This window comes from Hemibagrus wyckioides, linkage group LG09, assembly GCF_019097595.1.
Source record: "Hemibagrus wyckioides isolate EC202008001 linkage group LG09, SWU_Hwy_1.0, whole genome shotgun sequence".
Taxonomy (NCBI): Eukaryota; Metazoa; Chordata; class Actinopteri; order Siluriformes; family Bagridae; genus Hemibagrus; species Hemibagrus wyckioides.
The window spans coordinates 29,324,693-29,346,006 of NC_080718.1; the positions used below are offsets into that span (position 1 = coordinate 29,324,693).

The 21,314-nt window shown below is 40.6% G+C and overlaps 2 protein-coding genes across 3 annotated transcripts; one reads left to right on the forward strand and one right to left on the reverse strand.

Annotated features, from left to right (window-relative positions):
• Positions 1-1,037: 1,037 nt before the first annotated feature.
• On the forward strand, positions 1,038-14,813 carry fas (Fas cell surface death receptor). Of its 2 annotated transcripts, XM_058399839.1 has the most exons (9): positions 1,083-1,162; positions 2,275-2,340; positions 2,440-2,551; positions 3,631-3,762; positions 4,272-4,383; positions 9,169-9,236; positions 12,700-12,815; positions 12,902-12,920; positions 13,535-14,813. In XM_058399839.1, the coding sequence occupies exons 2-9, from the start codon at positions 2,326-2,328 to the stop codon at positions 13,849-13,851; spliced, it is 891 nt and encodes a 296-aa protein (XP_058255822.1). In that variant the 5' UTR covers positions 1,083-1,162; positions 2,275-2,325; the 3' UTR covers positions 13,852-14,813. The 2 variants fall into 2 exon arrangements, with proteins under 2 accessions (XP_058255821.1, XP_058255822.1); XM_058399838.1 differs by lacking the exon at positions 2,275-2,340 and having other exon boundaries at positions 1,038-1,162; positions 13,535-14,812.
• A 491-nt stretch (positions 14,814-15,304) lies between these two features.
• Positions 15,305-20,847, reverse strand: slc16a12a (solute carrier family 16 member 12a). Its single transcript, XM_058400061.1, has 6 exons — positions 20,844-20,847; positions 20,579-20,722; positions 17,773-18,126; positions 17,124-17,376; positions 16,533-16,792; positions 15,305-15,846 (listed from the first exon to the last, which is right to left on the reverse strand). Exons 1-6 carry the CDS (start codon positions 20,845-20,847, stop codon positions 15,692-15,694), a joined length of 1,170 nt encoding a protein of 389 aa, XP_058256044.1. The 3' UTR covers positions 15,305-15,691.
• Between the last annotated feature and the right edge of the window lie 467 nt (positions 20,848-21,314).

Here is a 21,314-nt window from a genome sequence, read left to right on the forward strand (position 1 = left end):
GTCTGTTAGTCTGTGTTAGTCTGTTAGTCTGTGTTAGTCTGTGTTAGTCTGTTAGCCTGTGTTAGTCTGTGTTAGTCTGTTAGTCTGTGTTAGTCTGTGTTAGTCTGTTAGCCTGTGTTAGTCTGTGTTAGTCTGTTAGTCTGTGTTAGTCTGTTAGTCTGTGTTAGTCTGTGTTAGTCTGTTAGCCTGTGTTAGTCTGTGTTAGTCTGTTAGTCTGTGTTAGTCTGTGTTAGTCTGTTAGCCTGTGTTAGTCTGTGTTAGTCTGTTAGCCTGTGTTAGTCTGTGTTAGTCTGTTAGCCTGTGTTAGTCTGTTAGCCTGTGTTAGTCTGTGTTAGTCTGTTAGCCTGTGTTAGTCTGTGTTAGTCTGTTAGCCTGTGTTAGTCTGTGTTAGTCTGTTAGCCTGTGTTAGTCTGTCTGCTCACAGAAAGTAAGCTAGCAAACGTTTTTTTAAGGGGAAAAATATTTGAAGCTAGTGTTTCTATGCTTCTTGTTATAAATCAGATAAACGAGTATTCATACTTTCTAAAAGAAAATAAAGGTTTAAAGATGAGATTAAATTCACACAGGTTAGCTACATAGCTTTTAGCATTAAAAGCCAAAAGGGCTAGCTAAAGGTGACGTGTTATTTTGTTATTTTATTTCCTCTTTAACGTTATCTCAGATTATCGGCTAGTCAGATCATGTCAGGCTGATCGTGTGTGTGTGTGTGTGTGTGTGTGTGTGTGTGTCGTGATTTATGTGTTTGTGATCTATGTCGTATTGTAAATGTTTGTGTTTACATGTTTTAAAAACACGGCTTTCTCACAGCACTCTCATTATTTTAAAAATAAATAAATAAATCGCCTCGGTGCACGTGCTGTGCCGGTCACGTGCTGTGCCGGTCACGTGCTGTGCTTTATGAAAACAACACAAACACATCAAACCTGGACAAATATTTATATTTAAACATAAATATCGCACAGCAACACGTGTGGGTTAATGAAATAATAACAATAATAAAAACACTCAGGATTTTAAAAAAATAACCACACCCTCAACCACGCGCACGTACTCGTGTATGCGCACACACACGCGCGCTCGCGACACTTCCTGTTTCTAGTTTTCTCTCCTGAGTATGTGCGCAATGGAGAGGAAGAAGGTGCTCGCGCTGCTCTGCGTTCTGGTGAGTAAATACAATTAATTCGAATTAAATAGAGAGAGACTGAAATGTTAGGGAATTAAATAAAAAGTCGGTACATTTAAAGCGATTTTTTTAGCTTTCTGAAGAAGAATCCAGCGTCATCTTCAAGCTCTTGGTGCTCACCTTATCTCCTAAACCCTGATCCTCTGACCATTAACCCCACTAATAATCACCTTTACTCTGTGTGTGTGTGTCCAGTCCGTGTGCTGGAGCCCTCTGTTTATATTTAATTCGAATTCTTTGTTTTGTTTTTGAAAATTTTGAAAAAAGTGTTGTCGTGCCCATTATCCCCCCCCCCGTGTTTTAGTTTCACTTTCGGTTTAGGAAGAGCTCGTCTTCAGCTCCGTGTAATCCCCCCCCCCCGTCCAGGAGCTGCATTTATTCTAGAATATTCTCCCAGGGATGGGGGGGGGGTTTCCGCCAGTCTTCATAAAAAGAAATACTCATTCTTCTCTTTTCTTAGAAGATATGAGAGAGAGAGAGAGAGAGAGACAGAGAGAGAGAGAGAGGTAACCAGAAGTGGGTCAGAAAAAAGGTGGTGGAGCGTCTACCTGACACTACAGCAACACACACACACACACACACACACACACACACACACACACAACAAAACCTTCACCCTGAATCTGTCTTCAATCTGCTAAGACACATTAATAACACACATACCATGTTTATTACCTCTTTATAATCAAGATGTGTCTCGGGTCTGACTGACGTTATAACTGCACTATAAACACTCCTTCTCTCACAATTCATCTCTCTCTTTCTGTCTCTATTTATTCATCTCTCTCTCTCTCTCTCTCTCTCTCTCTCTCTCTCTCTTTCAGTTCAAATTTCAGTTCAAAAGAGCTTTATTGGCATGACAAATTGTACATTATGTTGTCAAAGCATTTAAAAAGTGTAAGGCTTGCAAACAAAATTATAATATTACAAACAAACAAATAAACAAATTAATAGAAAAATCAAAACATAAAATCTATAGGTATGAGTGAGGTGTGTGTGTGTGTGTGAGTTCACACAGGTTGATGAAATAAACTATACCAACCTTTTCCGTTTTTTTCTGAATTGTCCTTGTGTTTTGGGATTGATTTTAGTTTCTTGGTCACTGTAAGATGGATATCTGATGACCTCATCTTTCATTTCTGATGGGATTTCTCTCTGTAAGGTCACATGATCAGATAGACAAACTCTGTATGTGACGTTATGAACATATAGAGCTGCTCCTAATGCTCTGGTCTTCTTCTTTTCCTCCTGGACAGTGGAGTGTGGTCTGTGTGATGGAGTGTGTGCCAAGACGCCGGGGAAGAGAGACGTGTGGTATAGGGTTCTACAATACAAGTAAAGGGATAGAGTGCTGCCAGTGTCCCCAAGGTAAGACCACAGACAGCAGGGAAAACTTTAACAAAATCTAGATGTGATGAACCCTTTAGTTTTTCATATACACTGTATAGCCAAAAGTATTGGGACACCTCACCAAATCATTGAGTTCAGGTGTTGTTTTTCAGGGGTTGGACTCGGCCCCTTAGTTCCAGTGAAAGGAACTCTTAATGCTTCAGCTTCATACCAAGACATTTTGGACAATTTCATGCTCTTTGTGGGAACAGTTTGGGGATGACCCCTTCCTGTTCCAACATGACTGCACACCAGTGACCAAAGCAAGGTCCATAAAGACGACAACTTGCATGTAAAGACAGACGTCCCAAAACTTATGGCCTGGCTCACAGTCTCCACTCTAATTCATCCCAAAGGTGTTCTGTCAGGTTGAGGTCAGGACTCTGCAGGACAGTCAAGTTCCTCCACACCAAACTCACTCATCCATGTCTTTATGGACCTTGCTTTGGTCACTGGTGTGCAGTCATGTTGGAACAGGAAGGGGTCATCCCCAAACTGTTCCCACAAAGAGCATGAAATTGTCCAAAATGTCTTGGTATGAAGCTGAAGCATTAAGAGTTCCTTTCACTGGAACTAAGGGGCCGAGTCCAACCCCTGAAAAACAACACCTGAACAGGTGTCCCAATACTTTTGGCAATGTAGTGTATTTATATAAAACTGCAGAGGACGTTTCCACTCTGTCCTGAGTATTATGGGGGATTAGAGACTTCAAGATGAATCGTATTCAGAACTATCAACTATTAACGAATTATCAACTCCATGAAGATGTTTTGATTGATTGATTGATTGATTTTGTTTGTTAATTTATTTATTCAACAACATTTATTTATTGAGCAGTGGTAGCTCAACTGGTTAAGGTTCTGTGTTGTTGATTGAGGTTCAACCATGTGGCTGACCATGCGTTCTGACCCCAACCCCCAAAGTTGGGATATGGGGGATGTGTTTAAAGTGTGACTCCTAATCGGAAGGTTGTTAGATCGAATCCCAGGTCCACCTAGCTGCCACTGCTCGGTATATGTGAGAATAGTAAAGGCTTCTATTCTGTTTTTTTATTGCAGGTACTTACTTAGTGAAGGACTGCACTTCACCTCGAGGTTTCCCAACGTGTTATCAGTGTGAAGACGGAACATATCTGGATCATGCAAACAGCCAGAGAAAATGTGAACTCTGTAGTACCTGCAGTGAAAGCGGTACGTTCCTGAAGGTCACTTTCTGATCGGTCAGACTGTCTCATCATAAACACTTTTAGAACTCCTCAGTAGATTGATTTGGAAGGAGTCTCCAGTGTCAGCATGTTGCAACAAGCTGAGATTTTTCTCTTGAAGAGAGAGAATAGAGAGGCTGCTGAGGGGATGAGTGTTTATAGAGTGTTTATAGAGTCTGTAGAGTGTTTATAAACACTCTACAGACACTATAGAGTGTTTATAGTTGATGGATTGACTGATTGTCAGAACTTTGCTATAAAGAGGAATAAACTTTACTCTTAACAGAAAATCAACAATTAGTGTCAGGTTTTTGTGGCTTTAACCAAAAAATGACTTGATGTTATGACTTGATGTAAATAAAGTCATGTCCTTTCATTTAGCTGACAAAAATATCCACTCCTACAACCCCCAAAGACCCCCCCCCGCAATGCTCCTCTTTATTAACTGTATCTTCACACGTCTCTTCTCATCTCGCTCTTGTCTTTTCTCTGCAGAGAACAAAGTGAAAAAAAGTCCATGTTCACTTTCCAGTAACACTGTGTGCAACTGTAAGGATGGTCATTACTGCGAAACAGAGGAGTGTAAAGTGTGTCATCATTGCAGCACGTACGTCCACTACAACACCTTTATACACAACACACACACACACACACACACACATAGATAGATAGATAGATAGATAGATAGATAGATAGATAGATAGATAGTGGTGCAACAGATCAGAAAAAATCACGGTTCGGATCACATTACGATTTTTGAGTCACGGATCGGATCATTTTTCGGATCAACAAAAAAAGGGGAGGAGACAAATTTAATTTGCTTTTCATTTATTACAAGAACTTTACAGCAAGGAACTTTTGGTTTTAACAAAAATAACCTATGGATCCTATTGTTTCAACAAAAATAAAATCAAGAAATAACAAGCTGAATAAATAAAATTTAAAAATAAAATATTCAATAGTTGTTAAAGTGCAGCATGTGAAAAACAACCTGAGACCCGAAAACAGAACAAATCTTATAATGACATTTTTTTTTCAAAAAGATGAAGATGTCTACATTCTCTGGGGAGAGAGTAGACCTCTTAGCAGTCACTATGTCACCTGCCGTAGAGAACACCCTCTCACTAGGAACTGAAGTGGCAGGCACAGCAAGGTAGCATCTTGCCATCTTTGCAATGTGAGAGTATTTACACTCATTGTGTTTCCACCATGCTGGTGGATTACCACCATCCATTGGCATACTGCTCACTGCCCTGTACGATGCCACTTCCTCTTTGATGGTGTTGAAAAGTCTTGTCTGTGTCTGACTCCTTCACAAAGGTATCCCCAAAAAGCTCTGCCATGGCTGACTTCTTTTGTGGAGGAGATGCCTTTGGCTCTGTGTCTGCTCCAGTGGGTGTTGGCTCTGTGGCTTGACCCTGCAGAAAAAATTACTCAGTTATTTAACCATATTTCTTATCATATATTTCATAGGCAATCATTAACATATGCCAATATTATTCAAAATAAAGATCAATTATTCATGTAAAAAATAGCTTAACCTAGACTGCAGTTTATTATTATTATTATTATTATTATTATTCACTCAATTTTATTATTATTAAATTAGATTAATAATATCATTACTATTTTACCTCTTCAGTAGCCACAATTTCAGTGGTGAGATCACTGTATGTCTTCTTGCATAGGGCAGGTTCTAAGTAAGGCTGGGACTTGAACCTTGGATCAAGTGCAGTAGATTTATAAAGATAATCTTGTATATCAGGGGGGTCAGTGTATCTGAAAATCAGTTCCCCTCTTATGGCAGCCTTGACATCTCTAGTAATGCTGCTGTCTTCCTCATTTGCACACATGGATTGTAGAATCCTGGTTTTCAGAGGTAGGATCATAGACACAGATGGTACATTTTAAGTGCTCAATAGGGTTGTGACTGTTTTGAGAGGTTTGAGGAGCTGGAGGACCTCACCTCACCCTTCTAACGTCATCATTATATTTTATGGGGAAGCCAAAATGCTCTCATCCATGCAATCATGTTCCAAGATGGCGCCGGTGAGGTCGGCTGCCGTCACGACTGCTCCTACCACTTTATCTTTGTTTTTGTTTTTTAAGTTAACTTTCAATTCAGAAAAATCAGCAAATTCTTCAACATGGAGTATGTTTGTTACAATAGATATACTCTTATTTCTATTGGTGTACAGTGTTCTCACAATTCGACGTTTTTAACCCCGGATCCCAGCATATCACCTGCCCCACCAGGGGTGAAAGGACACTAAACCATTGCTACACAACAGTCAGAGACGGCTACAAAGCACAATCTCGCCCACTGTTTGGGAAGTCTGACCACGCCGCCATCTTCCTCATGCCAAAATATAAACAAAGGCTCAAGCAGGAGGTTCCAGCTCGGAGGGAGGTCTCATGCTGGACAGACCAATCAGTGGCCGCTCTGCAGGACGCTCTGGATGACGCAGACTGGGACATGTTTCGGCGCAGCTCTGATGACATCAACATGTTTACAGAAACGATTGTAGGATTCATCGGGAAACTAGCGGATGATACAGTTCACAAGACTATCATCAGAACGTTTCCTAATCAGAAGCCGTGGGTGGATAAATCCGTCGGCGATGCTCTGTGATCCCGCTCTGCTGCGTACAACACGGGGCTCGCCAGTGGAAACATGGACGAGTATAAAGCTGCATCCTACAGCGTGCGCAGAGTGGTGAAGGAGGCGAAGCGGCGCTATGGACAGAAACTAGAGTCACAATTTCAACAGAGTGGTTCTAGGAGTCTGTGGCTGCTTGCTTCGAGGCTGCAGCTCACAGCGCTAACAGCATTAGCAGTGCTAACAGCGCTATAGGCAGCATGCACGTGGAGCATGCCGGAGAGGAAAACGCGTTCATCATCTCGGAGCATGACGTGAGAAAGGCATTCAGCAGAGTGAACACCAGGAAGGCAGCAGGACCAGATGGCATCACGGGTTGGGTCCTGAAGGCCTGTGCTGACCAGCTTGCTCCAGTGTTCACTGAGATCTTCAACCTCTCCCTGGATCAGTCTATAATCCCCAAGAAACCCCAGCCCACCTGCCTGAACGACTACCGCCCAGTGGCCCTGACCTCAGTAGTGATGAAGTGCTTCGAAAGACTAAACAGAGACTTCATCACTTCTTCCCTACCTGACACCCTGGACCCACTACAGTTCGCGTACCGTCCCAACCGATCTACTGAGGACATCATCGCACACCTCCATCATGCAGCCCTGAGCCATCTGGACAGCAGAAGGGGGAATTATGTTAAAATGCTGTTTGTTGACTACAGTTCAGCGTTTAACACCATAATTCCCTCCATACTCACCACTAAGTTGGAGATCCTGGGCCTCAGCCCATCCCTGTGTCACTGGATCTCCAACTTCCTGACGGACAGACCACAGGCGGTATGGTTGGGCAACCATGTCTCACCCTCACTCACCCTCAGCACTGGAGCCACCCAGGGTTGTGTTCTGAGCCCCCTGCTGTACTCTCTGTATGCCTACGACTGTGTGGCCACTTCCAGCTCCAACAACAACATTAAGTTTGCGGACGATACTGTGGTGGTGGGCCTGATCTCCAACATCGACGAGTCGGCCTGCCTAGAGGAGGTTAGAAACCTGGAGACATGGTGCCAGGTCAACAATCTCCTCCTGAACGTCAGCAAAACTAAGGAGCTGATATTGGAATTCAGCACCAAGCAGGAGAGGAATTACCAGCCCCTCACTATCAACGGGACCCCAGTGGAAAGAGTGGACAGTTTCCGGTACCTAGGTGTCTACATCACCCAGGACCTGACATGGTCCTGTCATGTCAGCACCCTGGTGAAGAAGGCCCGGCAGCGTCTTTATTATCTTAGATGCCTGAAGGACTTTAAACTGCCCTCAAAGGTGCTAAAGACATTCTACACCTGCACCATTGAGAGCATCCTGACGGGAAGTATCACTGCCTGGTTTGGGAACAGCACCAAACAGGACAGGCAAGCTCTCCAGAGGGTGGTGCGATCAGCCGAGCGCGCCATCTGCACCGAGCTTCCTGACCTGGACACTATATACAGCAAGCGGTGCTGGACCAAGGCCAGGAAGATAATGAAGGACCTCAGCCATCCCAACAATGGACTCTTCTCTCTGTTGAGGTCAGGGAAACGTTTCCGTTCCTTGAAGGCGAACACAGAGAGAATGAGGAGGAGCTTCTTCCTGCAGGCCATTCTGGCCCTCGACCAGAAGACCCAGTACCTGGACTTTCTAGACTTACCCCACACATGAACATTACATTCTACCTCAGCTGATTGTTGCACACACAAATTGCACTACTTGTATACCCTGCACTACACTGCACACACAATAACCACACCCACTGCACATCTGTGTGCATACTGCACCGACACTTTACATACCGTATTATTTGTCATTACATTTATATTTATATTTGACTTTTTCTATCTACATACATGTATATACTATATATTATAGATGTTTATACATATATATATTATTTATATATTTATATAAATATTTATAAATACTACATTATATTATATTATCATATTATTATTATATATTATAGATATTATATTATTATTATTTATTATGTTTATATTATATACACACTTTTACTTTTATATTTTTATTTTTTTATATGTATATATTTTTATATACACATATATTTGTATATGTATATTTGATACACAATCGGCTTTACATAACTATTGGTGTTTTTCATAATTTATCATGTCTTTAATTTCTACTAAGATTCTTCTTCTTTTTAAGTTTTTATTTTTCCTATTTTTCCATATATATTTTTATTACCTATATCCCTATACTTTTCTTTTCTTGTCCACACACTTTACTTTATATTCTTTCTTCAAATGTAAGACAGTCGTAATAAGCATTTCACTACATGTCCTACTGTGTATGATTTCGTATGTGACAAATAAAGTTTGAATTTTTGAATTTGATTTGAATGACGCGGGAGGCTTGTCGAGTTCTTCTGCTCCACCGCTAGTTATTGTTGTTGACTGATTACCGTGCCCTGTTCACGTGAACACGACTGCTCTGTGTAATTAATTACTTAAAAAGCAGTATCCACAGAATAATGTCTTTCACTCTGCGAGCGTTAAACATTTAAGATTAATCCGCAAATCTAAAAAATGACCGCGGGTCACGTGCATGCCAAACCGTGGGTCCGCACCGATCAACAAGCGATCCGTTGCACCCCTTAGATAGATGGATGGATAGATAGATAGATGGATGGATAGATAGATGGATAGATAGATAGTATTTTTCCCTCAGTTGTTAGTTTTTGATTCTGTTCCATATCCACCTCAGTCATGTATAAACACAGTACTGTTTTTTCTCTCCATTTGTCCTGCAGATGTGATTTTGGGGTTAAAGTGTCCTGCACCCCCACCAGTGACACACAGTGCAACGAAAACCCTACAGGTTCGAACCTCTAACATCATTTATATCAAAGTTCTGATGATGTCAGAGTGAGGATAGATAGATAGATAGATAGATAGATAGATAGATAGATAGATAGATAGATAGACAGACAGACAGACAGACAGACAGATAGATAGATAGAACAATAGATAGATAGATATACAGACAGACAGACAGACAGATAGATAGATAGATAGATAGATAGATAGATAGATAGATAGATAGATAGATAGAACAATAGATAGATATACAGACAGATAGATAGACAGACAGACAGACAGATAGATAGATAGATAGATAGATAGATAGATAGATAGATAGATAGATAGATAGATAGATAGATAGAACAATAGATAGATAGATATACAGACAGACAGAGATAGAACGATAGATAGATAGATAGACAGACAGACAGACAGACAGACAGACAGATAGATAGATAGATAGATAGATAGATAGATAGATAGATAGATAGAACAATAGATAGATATACAGACAGATAGATAGACAGACAGACAGACAGACAGATAGATAGATAGATAGATAGATAGATAGATAGATAGATAGATAGATAGATAGATAGATAGAACAATAGATAGATAGATATACAGACAGACAGAGATAGAACGATAGATAGATAGATAGACAGACAGACAGACAGACAGATAGATAGATAGATAGATAGATAGATAGATAGATAGATAGATAGATAGATAGATATACAGACAGACAGAGATAGAACGATAGATAGATAGATAGATAGACAGACAGACAGACAGACAGACAGACAGACAGATAGATAGATAGATAGATAGATAGATAGATAGATAGATAGATAGATAGAACAATAGATAGATATACAGACAGAACGATAGATAGATAGATAGATAGATAGATAGATAGATAGATAGATAGATAGATAGATAGATAGATAGATAGATAATGGATAAAAAGTAATGTGTGTAATGCAGTGGTGTGTGTGTTTGTGTGTAATGCAGTGGTGTTTGTGTGTAATGCAGTGGTGTGTGTGTTTGTATGTAATGCAGTGGTGTGTGTGTTTGTATGTAATGCAGTGGTGTTTGTATGTAATGCAGTGGTGTGTGTGTTTGTATGTAATGCAGTGGTGTGTGTGTTTGTATGTAATGCAGTGGTGTTTGTATGTAATGCAGTGGTGTGTGTGTTTGTGTGTAATGCAGTGGTGTGTGTGTTTGTATGTAATGCAGTGGTGTGTGTGTTTGTATGTAATGCAGTGGTGTGTGTGTTTGTGTGTAATGCAGTGGTGTGTGTGTTTGTATGTAATGCAGTGGTGTTTGTGTGTAATGCAGTGGTGTGTGTGTTTGTATGTAATGCAGTGGTGTGTGTGTTTGTATGTAATGCAGTGGTGTTTGTATGTAATGCAGTGGTGTGTGTGTTTGTGTGTAATGCAGTGGTGTGTGTGTTTGTATGTAATGCAGTGGTGTGTGTGTTTGTATGTAATGCAGTGGTGTGTGTGTTTGTGTGTAATGCAGTGGTGTGTGTGTTTGTATGTAATGCAGTGGTGTGTGTGTTTGTGTGTAATGCAGTGGTGTGTGTGTTTGTATGTAATGCAGTGGTGTGTGTGTTTGTATGTGATGCAGTGGTGTGTGTGTTTGTATGTAATGCAGTGGTGTTTGTATGTAATGCAGTGGTGTTTGTGTGTAATGCAGTGGTGTGTGTGTTTGTATGTAATGCAGTGGTGTGTGTGTTTGTATGTAATGCAGTGTTGTGTGTGTTTGTGTGTAATGCAGTGGTGTGTGTGTTTGTATGTAATGCAGTGGTGTGTGTGTTTGTATGTGATGCAGTGGTGTGTGTGTTTGTATGTAATGCAGTGGTGTTTGTATGTAATGCAGTGGTGTGTGTGTTTGTGTGTAATGCAGTGGTGTGTGTGTTTGTATGTAATGCAGTGGTGTGTGTGTTTGTATGTAATGCAGTGGTGTGTGTGTTTGTATGTGATGCAGTGGTGTTTGTATGTAATGCAGTGGTGTGTGTGTTTGTATGTAATGCAGTAGTGTTTGTGTGTAATGCAGTGGTGTTTGTGTGTAATGTAGTTGTGTGTGTGTTTGTGTGTAATGCAGTGGTGTTTGTGTGTAATGCAGTGGTGTTTGTGTGTAATGTAGTTGTGTGTGTGTTTGTATGTGATGCAGTGGTGTTTGTGTGTAATGCAGTGGTGTGTGTGTTTGTATGTAATGCAGTGGTGTGTGTGTTTGTATGTAATGCAGTGGTGTGTGTGTTTGTATGTGATGCAGTGGTGTTTGTATGTGATGCAGTGGTGTGTGTGTTTGTATGTAATGCAGTGGTGTGTGTGTTTGTATGTAATGCAGTGGTGTGTGTGTTTGTATGTAATGCAGTGGTGTGTGTGTTTGTATGTGATGCAGTGGTGTTTGTATGTAATGCAGTGGTGTGTGTGTTTGTATGTAATGCAGTAGTGTTTGTGTGTAATGCAGTGGTGTTTGTGTGTAATGTAGTTGTGTGTGTGTTTGTGTGTAATGCAGTGGTGTTTGTGTGTAATGCAGTGGTGTTTGTGTGTAATGTAGTTGTGTGTGTGTTTGTATGTGATGCAGTGGTGTTTGTGTGTAATGCAGTGGTGTGTGTGTTTGTATGTAATGCAGTGGTGTGTGTGTTTGTATGTGATGCAGTGGTGTTTGTATGTAATGCAGTGGTGTGTGTGTTTGTATGTAATGCAGTAGTGTTTGTGTGTAATGCAGTGGTGTTTGTGTGTAATGTAGTTGTGTGTGTGTTTGTGTGTAATGCAGTGGTGTTTGTGTGTAATGCAGTGGTGTTTGTGTGTAATGTAGTTGTGTGTGTGTGTAATGTAGTTGTGTGTGTGTTTGTGTGTAATGCAGTGGTGTTTGTGTGTAATGTAGTTGTGTGTGTGTTTGTGTGTAATGCAGTGGTGTTTGTGTGTAATGCAGTGGTGTTTGTGTGTAATGTAGTTGTGTGTGTGTGTAATGTAGTTGTGTGTGTGTTTGTGTGTAATGCAGTGGTGTTTGTGTGTAATGTAGTTGTGTGTGTGTTTGTGTGTAATGCAGTGGTGTTTGTGTGTAATGCAGTGGTGTTTGTGTGTAATGTAGTTGTGTGTGTGTGTAATGTAGTTGTGTGTGTGTTTGTGTGTAATGCAGTGGTGTTTGTGTGTAATGTAGTTGTGTGTGTGTTTGTGTGTAATGCAGTGGTGTTTGTGTGTAATGCAGTGGTGTTTGTGTGTAATGTAGTTGTGTGTGTGTTTGTGTGTAATGCAGTGGTGTTTGTGTGTAATGTAGTTGTGTGTGTGTGTAATGTAGTTGTGTGTGTGTTTGTGTGTAATGCAGTGGTGTTTGTGTGTAATGTAGTTGTGTGTGTGTTTGTGTGTAATGCAGTGGTGTTTGTGTGTAATGTAGTTGTGTGTGTGTTTGTGTGTAATGCAGTGGTGTTTGTGTGTAATGCAGTGATGTGTGTTTGTGTGTTTCAGCCTTGGTGGTGGTTTCTGTATTCGTAGTGTGTCTGATAGCAGGACTGGTGGTGATTTTCTTCTGGAAGAAAAAAATGTTTTGCTTTAAATCACACGAACCACCCGAAAACGTCCAGGTGAGAAACGCTGATGAACAGAATTTTTGCTTTTCTGATTATTTGTGAACTTTTCATGAATTTTTCTTTTTCTTTTTTATCTTCAGGTTTTGGAGCCATTAGGTGGTAAGTTTTTTTTGTTTTGTTTTTGTTGGGGTTTTTTTTTTACTTGAAAACATAACCCTCAGATTTTAAACCTTGTGAAATGAACAAACATTTTTTTAAAAATTAGTTTGACAAATAAATAAAATAAATAATAAATAAATAAAAAGGAAAGAATTAAAAAAGAAAATATGCACAGAATTATATAATCAAAATAAGAAATAAGTAAATAAATAAATACAATAATTAATAAATAGTAAAATAAATAAATAAACACTTTGTTTGTTATTAGCATCTTAAAACACAAAATCTCGACTTTAGCGGAACTGTTATGGTGCTAATTCCTTATCAAGCGCATTCTTATTTTAACTAGTTAGCATGGAAGCTAATTATTCACAGTTAGCCAGCATGTTAATACAGCTGATGGATGTTAGCTACACTAAGTTCCAAATGAACTAGCCTGAGCGTTAGTGGCTGAATAAAACAGGTTTAGGATTAAAGGAGAGAACTTTTTTCCTAAACTTTCCTGCACTAGCCCTGTTAAACCACGCCTCCTTCTGCTGAACCAATAACCTTCTCCCAAAACTTTCCTGTTCCTGTTTGAGCTTCGTAACAAATTTATCTCTATTTCTCTGTAGATCCAGATTTGGAGCCGTTTCTGCCTCAAATAGCGGAAATTCTGGGTTTTAAGGTGGTCCGGAGCGTGGTCATGCACAGTGGTCTGCTGTCTAAGGCCAACATAGACAACAAAGTGTATGACCATCCTGGTGACGCGAACGAGCAGGCGTATCAGCTGCTGTGGGCCTGGTACCAGAAGCACGGCATAGAGGGAGCGTGCAAACAGCTGTGTGATACCCTCACTGAAATGAACATGAGGGTCCAAGCTGAAAAGGTGCACAATCTCATCAAGACAAGACAAAGTAGTAAAGAAGAAGGACAGAATGGACACATCTAGTTTTTATATGCAAAAACTCAGTGAGTTCATCCCCTGGACATCACACGCTGCGGATGAGGATGGAGATCCACGTGGACATGGAGTTTACTCTGGATGCTTCCACACAAAATCCATGAAGATGCTGTGAATGTTCTTCCTCAGCTAGCTTCAAGACGGTGGTGGCTTAGAATGATCTGCACTCCATCTTTACATTTAAACATAATATATCAAATACTTTCATCTATCCATCCATCCATCCATCCATCCATCCTGTCATCCATTCACCCACCCACCTATCCATCCATTCATAACATAAGTCAGATATTTCCATCCATCCATCTAGCCATCCTGTTTCTAAGCTACTTATCCTTCACAGGGAACCTGGAGCTTGTCCCAGAGGATGCTGGGAAACTCTTCCTCATGTCATCCCAGGGAGTTTTTCTCCAACATGCTGACCTCTCGCTTGCTAATTACGCAGAACTGTTAAAAGTAGAAACATCTAGATTTCTGTAGAACTGCTTTAGGTCAAAGGTGCTTTTAACTTTTTTAGTCAAATCTTAAAATAAGGGATAAATGTTAGGTAACATTATTTACATTGACATCATTTCCTGTCCAATTGAGCATGAGGTTTCCTTCTGAGCCTGGTTCCGCTCAAGGTTTCTTCCTCATATCATCTCAGGGAGATTCAGGGATAGCTTTAATAACTTTTTTAATCATTTTTATTCCAGATTTTTATTTTTTTCTGTAAAGTTACTTGGAGACAATGTTCATTTATAGAGACACCGTAGAAATAAATCAAATTGAATGAAATTAAAATCCTTTCTGCAGTTAGTTCTCAGCATGCTGGTGTATTTGTCATGTTTTGCTTTATTGTTTTTTACTTTTGTCTAAATAAGATAGTTAAGTATCATGGCATTTTTTGCATATGTTAGGATTATGGAACTTAATTCTACCAAAAAACAATAAATAAAAGTGTCTCAAAAATGCACAAGAAGTTTATCCTCCTCTATAATACATACTCACTACTGATATAAACACTGCTGTTGTGTGAGCACCAGGATACTGTTATACAGCTGTGGAGAATAGTCTTATGTAGACCCTTTTCTGTGGGCGGAGCTTAGGTGGAGGCAGAAAGATTTCCTTGACCGCTTTACAAGCGCTAGTTATCAAGTTTTGTTTACTGTGTGTAAAGCTTACTTCACCTTAAACACTCTGTGTGTGTGTGTGTGTGCGTGTGTGTGGTTTTACTTCACTCCGTGTGTGTGAAGTTGACTCCAGAATGTTTTTTCCTCTAACAGGTTTTCTTTTTTTTTAATAATATACAGGCTCTACCTCCTACACCTATATTTACTTTATCTATAAGCCAGTTATGATATATAACCCACTGAGAATATATACACTGGTCCACATGATGAGACGTGTGTAGAAAGATTGATTTAAACAAGAGAACCCTGAGTGATGACAAATGGCCGCTTTAATAAGTTACCATAAATAGCTATGACGTTTACCTACACTGGCAGAAGAACTTATCACAAGCCACAGTAACATCAACATAACATCAAAGAACGTGGTTTGTGATGGAGAACTTCATAAACACACCATGACTATTGCACTATTGTCACTAGCTAATAGCATACTTGCTACCTAGCTAATTAGCTAGGTAGCAAACACTATAGTCTACTATAGATAGTAAACACTTATCAACACACTTTGTTATTACACACTCATCTGGATACAGACAGACAGATATAGACAGATGTAGACAGACAGGGAGATTCTCCTGAGCTGGATTGTTGTGCTTCTGTGAGTTTTTTCCTCCGGAGACAGGAGCTTTTAGAGATGTTGTATTGTGTTAGTGACTTTATGCTTGGTGTTGGTCCTGCAGTGAGACAGAGCGCCCCCTACAGCAGTGACGCAGTAAAGCCAGAGCGGTCAGAGTAAAAGCACTACAGAGGAGGGAGAGTCCACTGAGGAGGAAGAGCGCTGTGTAGGAGCCTGTCTGATCCAACAGCCAACCTGAGAATCACACACACACACACACGTGTGATTTAATTATACAATATTTTCAGCATTCAAAGCTGTAAATACTGATTCAAAATGACACACAGACAGAGAGTCAGGGCAGACATGGGGACCAATAAAGTGAGAGATAAAGACAGATGGACAGACAGACAGACAATAATAGTGAGATAGAGAGACAGACAGAGATAAAGTGTTAAGGTGAGGAGACAGAAATAAGAGGACAGGTAGGCTGACAGACAGATGGACAGACAGACTGACATACAGACAGACAGGTGGACAGGAGATCCAAAGAGATAGAAAGACAGACAGAGACAGGTAGAAAGTCAGACAGATGGGCTAGCCGACAGACAGACAGACTGACATACAGACAGACAGGTGGATGGGAGAGCCAGATAGAGAGAAAGACAGACAGAGACAGGTAGATGGACAGATAGAATGTGGTACACAGACAAACATATGGACAGACAAAGAGGCAGATGGACAGACAGACAGAAACAAGATGGAAAGTTACCCAGAGCATGAAGAACAGACAGAGAGACAGATGGAAGGAGTGAGAGGCAGACAGACAGATACATGAACAGACAGACAAAGAGAAACAGACAGACAGTTGTGATCAAGTCTGGATTGTTTTCCTTGGAATCTTTATAATAATTTTGGACCATACTTAGCGGTGCTCTCACCTGCTATCGGTGGGCTGATGAGGTACGGAATGGCGTGTAAAAAGCCCACCACACCCAGAGCTGAGGACAGGTGGGTGGAGCCTACAATATCACAGGTGACCACAGGGATGAGAGCCATGCAGGCCCCGTCAAAGAAGCCGTAGATAACAGAGAAGATCACTAGGGTGGAAAAACTCCTTAACAAGGGCATGAAGAGGCAAATGAGACCCTCAAACCCCACTGTGGTCAGAAAAGTGACCTCACGAAACATCCTCAAACACCTGAGCAAGAGGAAGAAAGAAAAAAACAAATACAGTAGATTCAGATTAGCTGAGTAGCAACAATAATTATATATTAACAGTAGATAAACACCATTAGCAGTGCTCTCAGATTATCATTAGATTAGCACTAGTCTTGATTTATTAGTAAATTAGCAATAATCTCAGATTAACACAAAATTAGCAGAAGTTTAGCAGCACTATATTAGCAATAATATCTCATTATCAGTACTGTTGGATTAGCAGTAAAACAAACCCATACCCATAGACTCAGGTTAGCTTTAAGACAGATTAACACCTGATTAGAAAGAACTCGCTCGTGATCTTGACTCACTTCCTGTCTGAGATCCATCCAAAAGAGATATTACCCACAATCCCCATAACTCCTAGGATGGACATGAGGAGGACGGCCTGATGATGGCTGATGTCCAGACTGAGAGAATATGGCACCTGGTACACCAACGGCACATTACAGCCAAATGCCAGGAACAGGAAGGATACTGCAATCAACAGGAAGTCAGGCGTGAACAGGAAGCTGTACTTGTCTGATGATGGTGGGAAGAGACAACATTTCAGTTTTCTCCTTTTTCTTGCCTGCTTGATCGGCAAACCAGGACCATTAGAAGACACCGACTCGCAAAGCAGCTGTGAATCGGGTAGCTTTGGGGTCGCTAGCTTTGGATCCGCTAGCGTCAGTGTGGCTAGGTTTGCGTCATTTAGCATGGAGTCAGATACTTTTGAATCAGTTTGTTTCATGTCAGGTAGCATTGAAGTGATTAGCTTTGAGTCATGCAGCTTCAAGTCAGCTACCTGTAGTTCAACAACCATCGACTTGCCGAGATTTGGTTTTGCTAGCTGTGTGACCAGATATGAATCTTTTAGAATTGACTCTGTTGAAAAATCCTTCAGGTTAATGGGGTCACTGTTAACATCTTGTTTCGTATCTTTTAACTTTCCCATCATCTTGGTATCTGTTAGAATGAGTTCCTCTGAATATTCTTCATGCTCTTCCTCTGTGTCCTTCACCTCTACTTGGTTAGAGTCTTCCTGAACACAAGGTTCATCCAGGATCTGATTCTCCTCTTCACTTTTACCTTGGTCCACTAGAGGTCTCATAAGAGACCCACAGACACACAAGTTTGAAACAAGACCCGCTAAGATAAGAAGAGCTCCCCTCCAGGAGTACTGGTTAATGAGGTGCTGAACCAGAGGAGGAAGGATGAACATTCCAATGCCTCTTCCAGACATGGCAATTCCATATGCCAGAGCCGTTTTCTCATTGAAATAGGTGCCTACCACTGCTACTGCTGGTGTGTAACTGAGGGCAAATCCCAAACCTGTGGAGGATAGAAACAGTAGATATGAATTTTGAATTGTAGGAGATCATATTTTTATTCATGCTATTATAAAGTCTGCAAGCTCATATTCCTGCCATCCCAAAGTGTACAAGCTCCTTCTCCTTTCATCCCAAAGCCTACAAGCTTCTTATCCTTTAATACCAAACCCTTAAACCTCCTTCTCCTGTCATTCCAAAGCCTGAAAAGTCTTCTTCTGCCATAACAAAGTCTACAAGCTCCTTCTCCTTTCATCCTGAAGCCTGCAAGCTCCTTCTCCCGTTATACCAAAGTACACAAGCTCCTTCTCCTTTAATCCCAAAGCCTACAAGCTCCTAACAACGCCATCCTGAAACCTTCATGCTTCTACTCCTACCATTGTAAGGAACCGTTGTAAGTCTAGGTACCACTGTAAGGTAATTACTGACCTAAAGTCTATGAGCTTCTTGTCCAGCCCTCCTGCAGTTTACCAGGTACCTACTCCTGTTAGTCTGAGGCCTACTAGCTGGTACTCCTGAGTCCTCAAACTCCTACAACTCTGTGTGGTCACTGGGTCCTCGGATCTTCTAGCAACTACAAGCTCAGTCTGACCACTGGTGTTGTGCCTGAGACCTTTAAACATGCTGTGGTGCAACCATTAATTAAAAAACCTAACCTGGATCCCTCAATTCTGTCTAATTTCAGACCAATATCTAAGTTACCATTTCTTTCAAAAGTACTGGAGAAAGTTGTCTCTGTACAGCTCCAGTCTTACTTAGATGCACATGGCATTCTTGAGGTGTTCCAGTCTGGTTTTAAAGCTCTCCCCAACACTGAATCCGCCCTCTTAAAAGTTTTTAATGATCTCTTAATAACTACTGACTCATTGAATTTTGCCATTCTTCTGCTTTTAGATCTCACAGCTGCATTTAATACTGTGGATCATTCCATTGTCATATATCGTCTGCAACACAGTGTGGGGATTGCTGGTTCTGCTCTGGGCTGGTTCAGATCTTACCTGACAGACAGAAGTTTTTCTGTTGGTCTTGGTAACACTGTATCCTCATCAGCAAACCTCACATGCGGGGTCCCACAAGGGTCTATTCTTGGGCCTTTATTATTTTTACTTTACCTACTGCCATTGGGATCCATTATTAGGAAGCATAGAATGTCTTTTCACTGTTTTGCAGACGATATTCAAATCAATCTTCCTCTGAAACAGAGGGATACAAACACTTTAACACCACTTTTGGAATGTTTGGAGGATGTCAAAGCATGGATGGCAGTAAATTTTCTGAGTCTTAATGAGACTAAAACTGAAGTGCTGGTATTTGGACCTAGTGGAGCCTGTGTTGACCCTTTCCCTGAGAAGTGTTCCCTTAAATTTTATGTAAAACCAACAGCTAGAAACCTGGGTGTTTTATTGGACAGTGATTTTAAACTGGATTTAAAAGCATAATTGGATAAGCTGGATAACTGGATAAGCAAATTAACTCTTGTCAAAGCTAGCTTTTTTCAGCTCAGGCTCTTATCCAAGGTCAAGCCGTTTTTAACAAAAAAAGATCCTGAAAAGGTTACACATGCTTTTATTTCAAGCCGACTTGATTATTGTAATGCCCTCTATATGTTGGTGTTGGCCTCGACTGCAAGGTTGCAACTGGTCCAAAATGTTGCTGCACATTTTTAACGGGAACACGTAAACGTGAACACATAACTCCTGTCTTAGCGTCCTTACACTGGCTCCCTGTGCAGTTCAGGGTCATATTTAAAGTATTGTTAATGGCCTACAAAGCCCTGAATAATTTTGCACCTCAATACATTTCTGACCTTTTAAAGCCATATAGTCCAGCACGGTCTCTCAGGTCTGGTGAGCAGCTTTTACTTACAGGACCTAAATCTAGGATGAAGAGTCGGGGAGATCGTACCTTTTCAGTGGCAGCCCCTAAACTTTGGAATGAGTTGCCCCTGTACATCAGGCAAGCCCCGACTCTTCCTATTTTTAAATCTTACCTTAAGACCTTTTTATACACATTGGCATTTAATAATGAGTGATGAGGTATTCTTCTCCCTGTTTTTATTATTTTATTATTATTGTCTGTTTTTATTGTCTGTTTCTATGTCTGCAGCTATTTTAGAATTGTACAGCACTTTGGTCAACTAAGTTGTGTTAAATGTGCTTTAAAAATAAATTTGACTTTGACTTTTGACTGTCATTTTGAGGACTACAAACTCATATCCTTATTGTTCTGAGGGTCATAAGCTGCCATAGCTACAATCCTGAAGCCTACAAGTTCCTGCATGTACCACTGTAAACCCTGCCAGGTTGGTATAAGCCTAGTTACTGGTTTACAAGTTCCTACTCCTGATATACTAGCTCCTACTCATCCAACTGCCACCGTAAGGTCCTCAAGACTCTCAGCAGGTCTACAAGCTGCCATTCTGACCTCAGAGCTGAGACATGCAGTGTGGGTCGTACCTGTGAGAAGTCCCAGAGATATGTACAGGAACTGCAGACTGGGGGCAAAGCAGCTGAGGGCAAGTCCAGCCGATGATAAAAGTCCTCCGATCATCACTGCCACTCTAGTGGACATATGGTTTCCTACATAACTACCTAGAGGAGCTGCCGACACGTAAACACACGGGGATAATGTATATAATGTATAATGTAATGTATATTCGTGTCAGAAAGGGTGAGTCCATAAGTATAAACCTAAAATATTATATGATTGGCTTCACCACACTCATTATTTTTTATTACAAAGAGTCTATTTTCAAGCACCAGTATTAAATTGTACTACTGCTGAGTTCTGTGCTCTGATTGGTCAGAAGGTTTTATCATTATTGTTTCTATATATTTCTATAATGGCTCAGTCACAGGGACTGGGTATGTCAGACACTATACATATAAGGATTAAAAACATTGCTTTCTTCAAGATAAGAAGATATGGAAGGAGTCATCAGTGTCAGCACTTTGGAAGAGTTTTCTAATATTTTCAGGACAGAGGAGTCTGCGCTGCTTGCGGTTTCCTGGTAACGTGTTTAATGAAGTCAGGGTGTTGAGGGAACCACTGCTACTTATAGCTGCTATAACGTAATGAGAACCTGTTTCCAATGTTCTAAAAGTTACATTAAAGGCAACTATAAATGGATAAAAACTCACCTCTCTAAATATAAATATGAAGTTAAAGCATTTTATTTGTTAAATGAAGTTA